This window comes from Sinocyclocheilus rhinocerous, unplaced genomic scaffold, assembly GCF_001515625.1.
Source record: "Sinocyclocheilus rhinocerous isolate Xijiao unplaced genomic scaffold, SAMN03320098_v1.1 scaffold4841, whole genome shotgun sequence".
Lineage (NCBI taxonomy): Eukaryota > Metazoa > Chordata > Actinopteri > Cypriniformes > Cyprinidae > Sinocyclocheilus > Sinocyclocheilus rhinocerous.
Genome location: NW_015625569.1, coordinates 72169 through 88891, shown reverse-complemented (window position 1 = coordinate 88891; position 16723 = coordinate 72169). Strand labels below are relative to the sequence as shown.

The window sequence follows — 16723 nt, the reverse complement described above, 5'->3', positions numbered from 1 at the left end:
GTTGTAATTTTGCAGTGTAATGCATTCATGCTACCTTTCAGCTTCATTAAATTGTCTGTGTAAATGCATCTAAATGCCACTTCAGCTGCTTCTGTTTCTCCAGCAGTGGAAAATTTGGTTTTGTTAATACTGATTTCATTTGATTGGTAACAGCCCTATAGAGTCTTATTATATTAAGTAAAATTATTAATAAAATGTAAGAATTTGATTTGAAAGATGACACATGAATTTAATAAGGTTAGGGGGAAATGCCCTTTTTATAGGCAAAAAAAAAAAAAGACCTGGGAATCAATTTGGAAATCAAATAAATTTTAATATGCAGTAACTTTAGTCATATAAAATGTAATTTTCCAGCAACAAAATTGTGGCCAGTGAAAATGCTGAGTGGCTAGTAATTTTGGAAAACCACTAGCCACAGTGGCTGGTGAGCAAAAGAGTTAATGTCAAGCCCTGTATACAGTGAATACTTGTATTTATACTTGTATTGCAGTAAAAATGTGGTGTTTAACCGGAGTACGGTGGTGGGAGTGCTTGCATGTGTCAAACACTAGAAAGGGGTGCAACGCTGCAAAAAGTTTGGGAACCACTGGTCTAAACAAAGACATGCTACAGAGACTTCTGACGAGTTCCATATGCTGAACGCAAATCCACATACTAGCAACAACAACATTCAAATGCTAACGTGGCTGGCTGTCCTGAAGCACTTTGGCCCAAATAAAAGCAGAATGTACCTTCATTGGTCCATATCTCTGATTGGACGTGGTCAGAGAAGAGGATGATGATTCCAGTGACTATTAGATCGCCAAGGCATGACACTAAACCGGGCATCTGTAAGGGAGAATAAAACAAGAGTTACTCAAGGGGAAGTGCCATTTTAAGAGTTAATGAGTATCATTCTGTGTAAACGTTCCACCTGCTTAGCAACCAGCCAGGTTGTGAAACAACATAACAATTAACCGCTCTAATTTGGATATAGGCAAACAAGACACCATGGGAATACGTGCGTGACAGTTGGATATTTCCGTATAAACAGCACAGAGAATCAATATCTCCACAAACCGGTGTTTCCATGAATGATAGCTGATTTGAACAGCTCTGCCGAAGTCTGGGAAGTTGTTTTGCAAGTCCATTCACATTCATTAATTGCTGAGGACATTCTGGGTGATGACGTCAAATGAAAAAGGTCCGCTATCTGAAATATGGCCTCGGGGAGCCTTGTATCAACAGACTGTAAACATTTTAAACAAATACTGTAACTGACAGGATACATCTGTCATTCGTGCAGCTGGGATTTGCCTGGCAGGCATCGGTTTATGGCAAACGGATGTGTCTAAAACCTGAGGAAAAGCAAAGTAAATGCAGGAAACATCTTCACAATCCGAGAGCTGAAGTCACTAAACCTCACAACAAGACTCAGGAGAGTTCATTAATTCATTAAAGGCGGAAAAGTATTGCCAAATTAAAGTGATAAAATGAAAGTGAAGTTTATGACCATTTAATAACTGAATCACAAGTCTGTTCTTCTTCTTTACAATTAGGTTCCATTAATTAACATTATATATTACATTAGTCATCACGAACTAACAAAATTATTCTAAAGCATTTATTATTATTAATGTTAATTTTAACATTTGTTAATGCATTATTACAATCAAAAGTTGTATATATTAATATTATTTAATGGAGCTAACATGAGCAAATAATTAACAGTTGTATATTTATTAACAATGCTAACAAAGATGAACTAGATGAGTAAAGTTTGTGAACAAACTTTGAAGTTGGCTTGAGAAAGCCAAGCCTGAAAGTTTGAATCAGTTGTAAAAGCTTGAAGTTTGAAATTTTAGATAGATAGATTAGATAGATGTTGACTGAATGTTGATAACATGATTTAGCACATTTTGTTAACACGAAATTAACATGTTGCTAGCATGTTTTTAGCATGATTACATGTTGCTAGTATGTTTCTAGCATGACTAGCATGTTGCTAGCATATTTCTAGCATAATTAGCATGTTGCGAACATGTTTTAAGCTGATTAGCATGTTGCTAGCATGTTTTAACATGATTAACATGTTAGAACAGGAGTTTTCAAACTGGGGTCCGCGGACCCTTGGGGCTCCGTGACGCAAAGCCAGGGGGTCCGCAAAATAATTTGCTATATTATACTGTATTTTCCGGACTGCAACACGCGTTTTTTTATCTTCTGAAACGTGCTATGATTTATATTCCAAAGTGACTTATATAATGCATTAATGTCAAATAAGCAAAGCGTAAATAAATAAAAGCGGGCACTTCAAGGTTTATAGCTAAATATATTTCTCATGTCTGTTCGACAAGTAGAGAGTATCGCAGAGTTTTTCTTCATTTTAGAAAGTGGTTCACATAGACCAAGACGGCAAGCGCATTTTGTTTGTTTTCTTTATTTTGTCATTTTATTTATTTTCTCATTTTGAAGGTACACAAATAAAAATAGACCGTTTTGAATGTTGTCTTGCTCTTATCTGACGGATATCACATTTTTCCGCTGATATAAGGGATCCAAAGTGTTCGCGCTGGCGCCTCCCGCGCGCACACAACATCAGTTCTAGCATTGCAACTTGACATCACAGCCTCATCATCAGCAAACTAAATGAGACAACTAAACCTACAAAAGGTATTTGGTGACTCAATTTAACTTGTCTGTTGTACAATATGTAGGTTTTGCCGTTTGCCGTGGTGTTTTTCCAAACACTTTTTTGCATATGTGAAGGATGCTGTTAGTTGATATTCGGACATGAGAGAAGTACAATGCCTTCTTTACTTAGTAGCCTAATAGTTTAGCAACCAAATGTTAGACTGCATAACGATTCACTCATGGAAACGATTCATGCCGAATGAGAGGTTTGTGAGCCCACTATGTGGTTAAGTTTCAGTTTTTAGTAAGTAAATTTAGTTTGTTATGGACATAGCCATAGGCGCCGATTTATGTTTCTGCCAGTGGGTGCAAAAAACTAGTATTTTATTTTTTTATAAAACACATTTTCACTGCTGTTTACACAAGTAAATGATAACCGGGCTAAGTTATCATACACCAGGGGTTTTCAGAGTGTGGGGCGCACCTCCCCCTGGGAGGATACAATTATAATACATTAAAAATAGAATTATCGAGTTTAATTATTATATGTATTTTTTATTATAATTAAATGTTTTTATTTAAACAATACTAAAAATATTAAGTCAAAAATATGAGAAACATTTTTCACCCAGAAGGCCGTAGCTGTGAATTCGCTGCTGTTTTTGGCAAGCCTGCCAATACAGGTATATGCCTTTTAATACAATGGAGCGGTTTCTGAGACCTCCCGATTCAAAGCCTTCAACTTCAGGGCTTAAACCCAAAAGACGACGATATGATGATCAGTATTTGAGTTTAGGATTTACGTGGACAGGACCAGCTGATGAACCACGACCTTTATGTGTGGTTTGTCTAGATATTTTGGCTAATGACAGCATGAGACCCGCAAAACGTCGGTGACACCTTGAAACCAAGCATGTTGAGGTAGTAGGAAAACCTCCAGAATTTTTCCAGAGAAAACTTTAAACCTTTCAAGGTCAGAAAAAAATCGTGGAATTTTGGATTTTGGATTTTGTCAAATTAAATGGAAAGGCCGCTGAAGCTTCATTATCGCATTGCATTGCGTATTGCCAAGGCAGGCAAAGCACATACCACTGGAGAGACGTTAATTCTGCCGGCAGCAAAAGACCTGTGTTCCATGATGCTAGGGGAGACAGCGGCTTCTAAGATCGATTCTGTTCCACTCTCTGACAACACAATAAATCGGCGCATCTCAGACATGGCACAGGATGCGGAGGAGCAAGTCAGACACAGCCCATTTTTTGCACTCCAGATCGACGAATCCACCGATGTGGGGGAGGGACCATTGGGTAAGTTGTGTCAAAAGGGAGGCCCACTGTCTTAGACTTTGAAAACCCCTGTCATACACATATTTAAACATTCTCATTACTCAGTAATTCATTATACTGGGTGTTTGTTTTTTCTAGAGTAGGCTATACTCCGTTCGATGGTGCGTTTGATGAATTCACTTCACAAAATGTATCTTGCGAATTGAAATGCATGCAGGGGGAGGCGCCATTGGGTAAGTTGTGTCAAAAGGGAGGCCCACTGTCTTAGACTTTGAAAACCCCTGTCATACACATATTTAAACATTCTCATTACTCAGTAATTCATTATACTGGGTGTTAGTTTTTTCTAGAGTTATACTCCGTTCGATGGTGCGTTTGATGAATTCACTTCACAAAATTTATCTTGCGAATTGAAATGCATGCAGTTACCAACCAAAATAATACACATATTCTTTCTATAAGGGTTGCGCTTCACTAAATACAATTATTTAATAAATACCTGTTTACAAAAAGCACTTATTTGCGCGTACACAGGACAACGTTTGAGTTATGTGTAATATCTGAGGGAGCGGAGAGCCATGATCACATATATAATGGAAAGCAAGCCCACTGTAAGCCGAGAGATTCGTGCTGGCGCCCTCTCGTATTACAATAATGCACTCTCGACATTTGCCATTAAAATATTGCCAAAAACGGCCTCAAATGAAGTATAAATACGAGAATAAAGTTGTAAAAGCTGCAATCCATTTCTTATAGGTTAAAATGAACGAAGACTATCTTGTGTTTTTCACGAGCACCCACGGGATCGGCGCCTATGGCATTTAAAATAAATGTTGTTTGTAATGATCGGCACTATATATATATATTTTTTTATATACACATATATTCATTTATTTTTGTTCTGTTATGAATGCCACAAAATGTAAATTATTTGGAGTGAGGGGAAGAAAAAATCATGTTAGTGTTTATAATGTTTTTTTCCCCCTAACATTCGTTTTATTTAGACCTATTCAGTATTTAAATTATTTCTGAAAGTAATAGTAAAATGCGACTTACACACCATGCAACTTATGTTTTGTTTTTTTGTTTTTCCCCCCCTGACCTGGTGCAACTTTCTGGAAAATATGGTAAATTTAATTATATTATGCTGTAGTATTTAAAAGTACATATACAATGGGGACCATTTGCACCAATAAAACATTCATATTATGTTCATTCCTCCTACCCACATTAAACTTTAGTCTTAAACAATGTTATAATTATGAGGGGGTCCTTGGAAAAACCTCTCCCCTGTAAGGGGTCCCTAGCTCCAAAAAGTTTGAAAACCCCTGTGTTAGAAAATTGCTAGCATGTTTCTAGCATGATTATCATGTTGCTAGCATGTTTCTAGCATGAATAGCATGTTGCTAGCATGTTCTTAGCATGACTAGCATGTTTCTAGCATGAGTAGCATTTTCTAGCATGATTTGCATGTTGCTAGCATGTTTTACCATGATTTAACATATTGCTAACATGAATTAAAAAACCCAGCTAAAAACATCTGAAACCAAGTAAAACCAGCTGATTAAAAAAAAAACACACACTAAATCCAGCTTAGGCTGGTTGTCTAGTCTTAGCTGGTTTAAGATTGCTTGGTCTTTTAGCAGTGAAAAAAGTCTATGGGATTGTAGGTGGTTTGATAGTCTGGTTTACAAAAACCGTAAGCTAGATCCGTTAGAAAATATATAGCAACCCGAGTCAGACCAGTCTGAAGGTTTGTTGATTGATGCTTTAAAGTTTTACTCTACCATTTAGTCATTAAGCCCTAGGTTTTGTCCTTTCTCTTTATCAGTAACATGCACGCCACATGGAGAAACTCCTTGAGCATCTCGAGATGTGCGTTTATCCACGCACAGAGACCGAGAAACGCTCAGGAGTTTGTCAACATTCCTGGCAGCTGTAACCCATAACTGAGCAGCGTGATTGTAGAAGATTATGTGTAGTAGCAATCAAGAGACACATATAATCATCAATCCTCCACAGTAAATCAGATTTCAGAGGGGAAAAGTCAGTTTAAAACCTACAGCGCAGTGAAAACACGCTTGATTTTTAATTCCATATGGTTTAGCCATCATTATTATTGGACATCTCTTGGTAATTGGGAACATAGGAATTTTCCTCACTGCATCAGAAAATGTCTGAGGCGCTTGACTTCTCAAAACCACAGGCTGGAGTTGTTACCCGTCCGTTTTTATGCTAATTTATAGCAGGGCTGCACCAGTCTGCAATGTTATTCGCTCACTATTAATCTAAAACACAGGCTAATAATCCTTTAAAAGTCTCATAATGTGAGTTGTGACTTTAATCTCACAGTATGTGCACTCAATCCTTTGCACGTGTGTCTTAGGGAGCCAAACCTGAGGGCAGCGGTGGTTATTTGACGTAGTTTGTTATCTGGATGGCCTCCATGTTCTCCACTCTCAAGAGACTGTCAAATTCAGCAGCGAGGTGCAGCTTCTGCGCATTATCATCAAGCGTTCGCTAGAGTCATGTGTTTTTCTGTTGGTCTGATAAAAGCCATTTATGATCAGGCTGTATGATGATTTATACTGTGGTTGGACAGTGTGAAGTGGTTGTTTCAGGGATAAATTTTGGTCAATAATAATGGTAACTATTTTTATATTGGTATTGGTAAACAATTGTGTAAATCTGTAGAGTTTTGTCTGCTTCAAGCTAAATATACTGTTGATGCTTAAAAAAAGGCTTAAAAATGTCAATGTGCAGTCTAAAAATATATCACTGTTTAGTACGTTGAAACCTTGCACAGGACCAAAATTATACACTAATTAAACAAACCAAAAAGTAACATTATCTGTCAATGCAATACTTCAATAACAATACTATAATATTACAAAGTCTAAAATAGATGTGTGCTTGTGTGTGATAATAATGTAAAAAGTTAATTATTGCTAAGTGAAATAACATTCAATTCAATTCAATTCAAGTTTATTTGTACAGCACTTTTCACGATACAAATCGTTGCAAAGCAGCTTTACAGCAAATTAAGTTTCTACAATATTTAGTGGTAGCTTATCAGTGGTGACTGTCAGTTAATGTACATATGGCAGAAATGTACGTAAAAATCAATTAAAGACATAATCAATTAAAGACGTAATCAAACATTTTGAAATAACAAATATTTTTTCTTATATGTTCTTATATTTGTGTGTGTGTGTGTGTCCATGAAGATATTTTATAAATGTCCTGCTGTAAATATATCAAAACCTAATTTTTGATTAGTAATATGCATTACTAAGGACTTTAAGGCAATTTTCTCAATATTTAGATTGTTTTGCACCCTCAGATTCCAGATTTTCAAATATTTGTATCTCGGCCAAAACCCTCAACAACCCCAAACAACAATGGCTAATAAATTCTCAGATTTTACTTGCCAGTGTGTGAGTTGGAGGCTAATTATAAATTTAGCACAGATATATTTTCACTCGCCGATCACTCTTACTGAGCGCTTCAGAGTTTCACTCTCCGTCAAGCGATCTGTGCTGTTTTTCAGTTCATCTCAATGGATGCGCAGCACACCTGTATTTGGCATACCGTAAACTCTAGTGTAACGGCGCACGACTCGTCGTCGCTTTGGTGAGAGCAGAGAGAGCGAGAGAGAGTCTTACATACATGCAGAATTGACGCGCTACATGCAAACGATATTCTTTGTTGTATTTTCATGTCAAAATAACGGAGTTCCTTTTGGACTTTTTCAGCTTTTAAGAACTGTCGGGTTTTCCGGTAGTGGGCGGAGCTAATGTGCAAATGGCAATCTCATTGGCTGGTGCTCACCTATTATCATTCCTGTTTTGATTTCAGCGAATCAGTTTGAGTGAACGCACACAACCTGATTAATATTCATGAATCCAGCAGCTCGTTAATCCTTAGTGCGTTTTATACTGTTCTTATTAGTAGAATTCGTATTATTATTATTATTATTATTATTATTATCATCTTATCAGTATTATTGTGAGTTTTTTCCCTTTTTTATTTTTTTTTACAGAAACACTGATTCTAATTACTAAAGTTCTATCATTAAATAATACTTGATTATCATAATATCATATTATCAATGCTTGACTGACTGATGTTAAGAGTGTACTTTCAGATATTTAAAAAGCTGTGCCATTTTAAAAACATATACAGCATTATACAGTATTATACAGTGTATATATATATATATATATATATGAAGAGTTTGGTTCCAAAACGCAATAAACGCCATTTGTAAAAAAAAATTGAGTTCCTGCCAAAATCAGTATTGTATCCATTTTTAAAAGTCCATTTTTAATTTTACGCAAAATGCGATATCCGCCGTGTTATTCTGTCATGTTTTCTCCCTATCTTTCCAAACCGCGACAAACGCCAGTCTCCACGCATTGTAAACAGTAACTGACAAGCTACTCAATATCGTGTTCATAATCGCAGATGAATCGCCTTCGATTATGAACACAATATTGCGTAGCTTGTCAGTGATCTACGGCTCTGTGTAAATGCCGCTCCATCTGAAAGCACGAGATGGAGATTTACTATTAATCACAGAACCGGCTTTACTGACGAGATGCGCATGACAATCACATGCGATTTATCGTGCAGCCCTAAAAAAAATGAAATTATATATTAATAAGATTAATAAATGAAATATTTTATTATTTTATTATTATATACATAATCTCACACACGTCACATGTATATTATACATTATAAATATTACAACCTATATAGCTATTATAGCTAAATGAGATAGTATTTATATTAATCATAAGCCACATTAAATAATTAATCAATGAAATATTTAATTATTGAATAAATTTTATTACATACATAAATATATACAGTACATATACTGTATATACACATAAAATAGTAAAAATGCTAATTATAACATAAAAATGCAATTATTTGTAAATGATCCTAAATTGCTCAATTTTACAAATAAAATTGATTTACACTTGGCACAGATATTACACTGTAGACAGGATCATACCAATACGCCCACAAATCTCCTGCTGTGAGACGCGTTTGCCTTTCGAGCCACAAAATAGATGCACCTGCGGTTCTTTGTGACAGAGCCAAAAGGGGCAGAGTTATAATTCCAGTTCATCAGCCCCCTCCCAACTCAATGCTTCGACTTTTCCTTAACCACAAAAATGCATCTCCACACACTTCCACAAGTCAAACCCACAGCGTGAAAAACCCAGAGCTAAACGCTGACCACAAGCCAGTGGTAAATTATATATCAGGGCCATATCCTTATATATTATTTAGTCTGTTGCCTGTTGTTGTTCAGGACGGCTGGCTCGAACGCTACAGAACGATGGCACATCTGGTGAAGATAAACATAGAGCTGTTAATCCACGTTAAAAACAGCCCCTCGGTACCCATAACATTTCCAACAATACGGCCAGTGTGACACTGCTATATTACTCTTCTAGGTTTATTAGTCTTTAAATAAAGAAATATAAAATTTGCTACTGGAAAATTGCGAGAAATTGATGCAAATTACTGTTGTGAATAAACTTCAGGTTATATACATATTCTAAAATACCCTTTTATTTTATTCCCTTACAATTAGTTTTGCATAAATATTTTAAAACTAGTGACTAATATAGGAACACACAACAAATTTAGTCATGCATGTAACCATTGTCTTTCAGTTACGATACATATTGCGTGAGAATAATGATAGTATCTACTATGAATATCCTGCAGCAAAAGTTCTGTGAAAGACCATCATTCACAGTTTCATATTTTGTTTATACGGCATTACAAGACCGTATTACACAGCGGTACCAAATGTTCCTAAAATGACCATTTATGAAAATTTGATGGTTTTGGAGAATTTTTCCAACCACAAGTTTTCATATATGAATATTCAGCGCCAAAACGAACACATGCACAAAAAAACGCACATATGCCAACCAGATGTTGAGTTTGCATATTCAAGCAAGTGAAAATTTACGACTGTAACGCAAGGGTAAAAAACTGAGGATTAATGGCAACTAGCAGGTTCTGGAAGACAAACACACACATAAGAATAACCTTCCCAAAAACTGACTCATCAGAATAGCCACATGTACAAATGTACCACTACCTCTACTCATCAGAATCAGGCTCACATCACATCACAACACCAATCCAGCTATGAGTCTGCACTGACACTGTGGCTCTGTGCCAAAACCTAGAGAACTGCCTTGCTTTCTCCTACCAACCTAGACTGCTGCTCCTAAGACAGCATCCATAGGTGAACTCAGCGTTGTTATTGTTAACTAAAACTACACTATAAAAAATGCTGGGTTGTTTCAACCCAACTTTGGGTCAAATATGGATTAACCCAACTTTTGGGTTAAAATTTTAATTTAAAAATTTAACCCAACATTTGGGTTAGTCCATATTTGACCCAAAGTTGGGTTGAAACAACCCAGCATTTTTTAGAGTGTATACAAAAAATGTTAATTGAAAAAAGTCTGAAATAAAATATAATTAATACATGGGGAAAAAACAGCCAATATGCAACACTAATATGCATGCTAATAAGCAACTTGTTATTAGTGAGAATTTGTCCCTAAACTAAAGTGTTACCAAAATAAGTTTAAGTTAAACTACTAAAATTACTAAAGCAAACAAACAATACATATATACATACATACATAAATAAATGACAAAGGCACATAACATTACTAAAACTTAAAATAAGTTTTGCTGTCAGCACGTTGCTATGTTAACGACATGATTCTTCTACATCCACACAAAAAAAAAAAAATTGCCCAAATTAAGGTTGTTTAGAAGGCACAATATGGTCGCAACTTACATTTTTCCTCTTTGAAACCTTATAATGCTAAGTAGGCAGCAAATTAAGTTTTGAAACAGAACAGTATTAGTTTAGTATTATTTATATACTATTTATTAATATTTTGAGTCGGCTTTTATTGTTATTTTTTCTGTTTTAATTTAAATGCTAATTTACTTTTTTAAATTTCTAGTAATCTTTAATTTATTCAGTTTAAACTTATTTCAGTTTAAGTTTTAGTAATTTTAGCACTTCAAATTAAAGGGGTCATATGATGCTGCTAAAAAGACCATTATTTTGTGTATTTGGTGTAATGAAATGTGTTTATGCGGTTTAAGGTTAAAAAAACACATTATTTTCCACATACTGTACATTATTGTTTCTCCTCTATGCCCCGCCTTTCTGAAACGCGTTGATTTTTACAAAGCTCATCGGTCTGAAAAGCGAGGTGTGCTCTGATTGGCCAGCTATCCAGTGCGTTGTGATTGGCCGAATACCTCAAGCATGTGACGGAAATGTTATGCCCCTCACCATATTGTGATGCCTTGTCCCGGCCAGAGCAACGAGACAAAAACATTCAATATTAAGAGCTTGTAACACTCCAAAGAGAAAGGAAAAATTGAAATCGCATCATATGACCCCTTTAAACTAATTTTATTTCAAATTAGTTGCTAAGATAACATTTCTATTTTTTCATAGGTTTTTCATATAGTATTTATATTTCATTTCAGCTTTATTTCAATTAACGAAAATTATATTTTTATAGGTTTAAGTTTTGAACAGAATAATAGTTTGCCAAGTTATAGTAGTTTACTGAGTTTCTAAGGTATAGTGTAGTGTTGAATGGTATGAAGCTATATATATATATATATATTACTGGATGCAAACCAAAAGAAAAGAATGTTCCTAACAAACAAATGATAGTTTGGCATCAACGTTAAAACAGCTTCACATTATGCAACACTGGAGTTAAAATCAAAACAAGAAGCAAGTTGCATTGTAGTTCAACAACCATAAACAAACTCCATTTTGAACTGTGCCTAATAAAAACTCCTAATCAAAATTTCAATCCAATTTTGACTTTAGTACAAGTTATGCTGTGGATTTTCACATTACTAAATTTTTTGTCATCTTATGTGTAACTATTGTGCTAATATTGTGGTATATTTCTACGGTTGCACAGAATATACCATCAGACCACCCACTAGCAAGTCTTATTAATTTAGTGTGCTTTCTTAAAACACTTCCCTAAAGGTCAAAAGAAATCTCCAGTACTTAGTCACTAATCATTTAGCAGGAAAGACAAAGGACCAGAAGAGAAAATGAGAGGTGAAGGAGGGTCGGGGGAGCTTGGGGGACGCAAGTTGCCTCAAAGCAGGAAAGACAGCCAAGAAAGTGCGAAGGAATGTTCAAGTCTCGCCAACATTTTTTGTTTCTTTCCACTGAATTCCAGCGTTTGCTCCGTGGGGTTGCTACACTTGTCAATAGTGAGTCCGGCTCTTGAAGTGCTGTGATAACAAGAGATAAGACTCCTTCAAAAGTCTTTTCTGATATAATATCATTCTCAGCGTCAGTCGAGCTGCAACAATTGTATCTCCATCTGCTTCACAAGCTTATCGGCCATTGCCGATGTTTGTATATGGAAAATTGAAAAGGAATTGTTGATAAAAGGCGTAGAAGTAAAGACATCCTGTGGCCTTGTTGCTCGCTTTAAAAAGAACAATACCTACTTGAAACGCCTTGGCCTACTCCAAGTACACTTTTTGGTACGCATACACAGTCCGCAGCATCTTCTGTTTGTAGAGCCGGGAAACAAGTTCACTCATTTCTGCGGCTGTGTGTCTTTCTTTCCAGCGCTAATTATTAGGATCCATTCACAGCCATGCAAGTCTGAGCAGAGATCGCAAAGCTGACTCATGAAGTAACATGCAGTCTTTTTATGAGGGAAAATGCAGAGGATGGCTGAAAATAGACAGTGTTCCCTCTTTGGCACATTCCAACTCATCCAACACGCCTGAATGGAAAACTGACAACCTGACAAATGGAAACACTCACGTGAGGAATGCGATGCATATTTGCCCTGGTTTTCATGCATTCTTCTGTGACAGTTGTTTCCTATCCCACATGCGCTTCACCGTGAGCGTTTTAGACTAAATACATAATCAGTGCGAGTGACATTTCTCTAGATTATCACTTTACAAAGAGTGGGAGGACAGAACAATCACACTATGACGTTGGGTTGACGGCATTGATGGTGCATTGGACAAAACTGGCATTTACATTAATCTCCTGTGCTGAATGAGCCTGGTCAACAGGAAAATAAAATGTGTTTGAACTTTTAACACTTGAGCTGGCAGCATCTCAGTTTGGCAACAGCTGCTGGATGGAAGCTGTAAATAGCATAACGGAAAACAAATGTAGTTGTTTTTAATGAGATTAAAGTAAATATAATGTTTTTGCCAATAAGAAATAATTGGTATCACAGCTGTGTATAAAGGTAAAGTTAAGACTATAAAGATTTCTAATTCTGACTTTAATCACATCAAACTAATTAAAGCATGTTTTGAATTAATGCATTCCAAATTCACTTTGATATTTTTAGAGCATACAATAAAGTCAAAAATGTCACATGTACACACACACAGAACAGTAAATGGTTGTTTGGATGTTCTCATGGCTGTATGCTAAATTCTCTTTAAATATTAGAGAATTTGACCTTTTTATGTCAAGGCAAGGTCAGTTGAGGCTGTACAATGTCATGTGGTGTGACTGGCCAAAAATTCCCTTAAATGTAAGAAAAATATGTTTTTACTTCATAGGCTATGTTATGGTTACACCACATTGCATTAAATTTAAACTTTTCTTAAAAATGTTTTTTCAAAACCAATTAAAACTAACATGAAGATTACATTTTTTAGAACATGGTGCATGTGTTTTAAATGAGTTTTTTCCCTCCTTATTTTCTATTGGCCCATTGCTATCCAACCAGCAAATGTAAACAATGGAATACTATATTAGTTGGCAGATTAATCAATTATTCTTATTATATTATTATTATTAGAACACTCCTTCCTCGTAGCTCTAATGCAGTGGCTCGTGTTTTCACTTGTGAATAGCTAAACAATGTCTAAACATATTGTCAATGCATTGTGTTGGCAAAGCTTAACTTCTTGAAATATAACAGAAAAAGATCAGAGAAGCCAAAGAAAATACATAAACAAATAATTGAAATACATAAAAAAGAAACATTTCTTTAATGTCTTGCTAATGTAGTTTAACCACACCCTTCTTAAAAGCCATTTAGCTACATTTTGGTTGATTTCCTACTCGTGTCCTTCTAAGTCCGAGATTATTGGATGCGTTTTCCCAGAGTTGCCTGCGGTGCAGGGCCACTGCAGGTCTTCGGGAAAAGAAAGAGAGCGCTTCAAGCACATCTTCGCAACAAGAGACGAGTTTCAAGGGATTCAAGAAAAATAAAGCTGCAAGTAATCTTCCCTGTTGTTTGGATGGGCAGAGTTTGCTAAACAGTCCAGGATGTGGATACGCAGGGGACCGTGGCTTGGGTTCTCTCTTCGTAACTTTAACACAGACCACCCAGGGCCCTTCAGATAAAGGTGTGGTTTACAGATAGCTGGCTGGCAGGGCTTGCAGATACTGAGCCCAAATATACAGCATTAGTCTAGGAGAATGGTGACAGGTAGGGGTCTACTGAAACTTTGCCCATTTCAGGAAGAACGAGTCGGAAAGGTTTTTCATCCAAAGATATGGACTTTGTCCAGATGTAAACCCTAGATACAAGATGAAGTCTAGTTGGGCAACAACTAGTAGTTTTCAGTCTTACAAAGACACTCTGGAATTTCTGTTACCATGGGAACAACACTGAAATTATGCTGTGTGCACTGCCAGCCTGCCTAAGGCAAAGACTTAATGACTTTAACTTCTGGATCTGGAAGCAAAACCTGATGTAACTTTTATCACAAATCAGCCAATCAATCTCCTTTCTGAATTCACTGTATATGCGGGATAGATTATTACAAACTTGTGTGGACTGTCCAGGTTGGATTAACGTCTGTAGAAAAGTAATGAAAACTTAAACGACAACCGCTTAATGGAGATCAACTGTTCTTCCAAAAATGGAAGTTCTGTTCTTATTTACTTACCTTCATGTTATTCCAAAACTTTTGCAATTTATTTATTCCCAGAAACACAAAGGATGGAGTTTTGAAGAATACTCTGCCCATTAATTTGACATAAATGAGGACTGATGCTGTCCTGAAAGAAGTTTGAAAGCTCCTTCCCCAATTAATCCCAACTGTCTGGAACAGAACTACTAGGACTAGTACATAACTCAAAGTTACTCCATTTGTGTCCCACAGAAGAAAGTAAGTTTAAAGGGGTCATGAACAGAGAAGTCACATTTCCCTTGATCTTTTGACATATAATGGGTCACTGTACAATAAAAACATCCTGTAAGTTTCACATATCAAAACTTCTTGTTAGTTCAAAAACAGCTTTTACTGAAACCAAGCTGAAAAACGACTAATTTTGCAATCGTCACATTATAACATCATAGTACAACAAAAGCTTGTCTCTGCAGGTGAAGAGCAAACATGAAGATGAAACGTTTGTTTGAAGTGTTGTCAAAATACCGACCGTGATACCAGTCGGTACTGAGATTTTAAAAACGTCCATTTCCCACTAACATTTGAAGCATTTGAATTTGAATCACATTTGAATCACAGTCATATCTGTTGGGCTCGTGAAGACAATGGCCAATCAGCGATGTTTAAAAATCCACTCAACAGCGCATCGAATGTTAGCGGGAAATGGACGTTTTTAAAATTTCAGTACCAACTGGTATCTGACAACACTATTTGTTTGTTTGCTTTACTTTTCTGCGGATTTATTTTTAAAGGAGACAGTTTGACGCAGGCTTTTCAAAGAGTAAAAGAAGTAAAAGTAAAAGAAGACGCAGTGCTGAGTCTGTAAGATATCAACATTTTTGATACCATAGAAATGTCATAATTCTTGTCATTAGTGTCAATATCACAAAAGCTAACACACAAAAAAAATCCGGCTAACTTAAGACAAGCAAACAGTCAGTGATTAAATAAGAATAAAAAACTAATTACAAGCAATAGGACAACAAAACTACAGAAGAACAAATAAATACAAAAATGCTACAAACATTGTATAAAGTAATCAAATGTATAAAAACACTGCATATTCTTCACTGTGTAAATTAAATATATATTTCTTCTTATTAAAGTTACAAAAAGTCAAGAGCAGAGAGAGATGTTCTCTCTTTTGTTGTTTGATTAGCATACAGACAGCAGGAATATTAGACTGCTGTCACTTTAAGAGCTGCCCAGATCCAATATACCGTTACACATGTGTTTTCTTTCACAGCTGTTTGCTGATAACTGCGTTTACGAGGATACTTGCAAAGACGGGCATTTTGACACATACAAGTGTGTGTATTTAACCGTTCAAGGTCTATAATGCAGCAGAAATAACTCGGTTCAATACTCCCGTGCTCTATGAGCAACGTATTCATGTCACGTGTATGCGACTCTTTGACAGCGCTCAGAAATAGTCTCTCAGAAACTGCTTGTATAGAGCGAAATGAGTTCTCTTTCGCTGCTGATTGCGTTTCAATGGCAAAATTATGTGAGCATGTAACCGCAATAGAGACGATAGTCCAAAATTTCTACCGGTTGACTAATTTGTACCGATTAATCGCATCTACCGGTATATCGCCCACCCCTACAAATAACCCATGTTGTTTTTAGAGTACATCACAGCAGCATCCATCTATTATTTTAATATGCAAAACTGTTAGCACTGTGTAAATTAAATATATATTTCTTCTTATTAAAGTTACAAAAAGTCAAGAGCAGAGAGAGATGTTCTCTCTTTTGTTGTTTGATTAGCATACAGACAGCAGGAATATTAGACTGCTGTCACTTTAAGAGCTGCCCAGATCCAATATACC

General features: G+C 36.0%; 1 protein-coding gene across 1 annotated transcript in view; it reads right to left on the bottom strand.

The window, feature by feature from the left end:
• LOC107750187 (ciliary neurotrophic factor receptor subunit alpha-like) overlaps nt 1-16723 on the bottom strand; it is a 45035-nt gene that overhangs the window by 20516 nt on the left and 7796 nt on the right. Inside the window, exon 2 of the mRNA XM_016565471.1 lies at nt 732-828. Within this exon, the coding sequence (XP_016420957.1) occupies nt 732-828 (97 nt within the window). The remainder of the gene's footprint in view (nt 1-731; nt 829-16723) is intronic.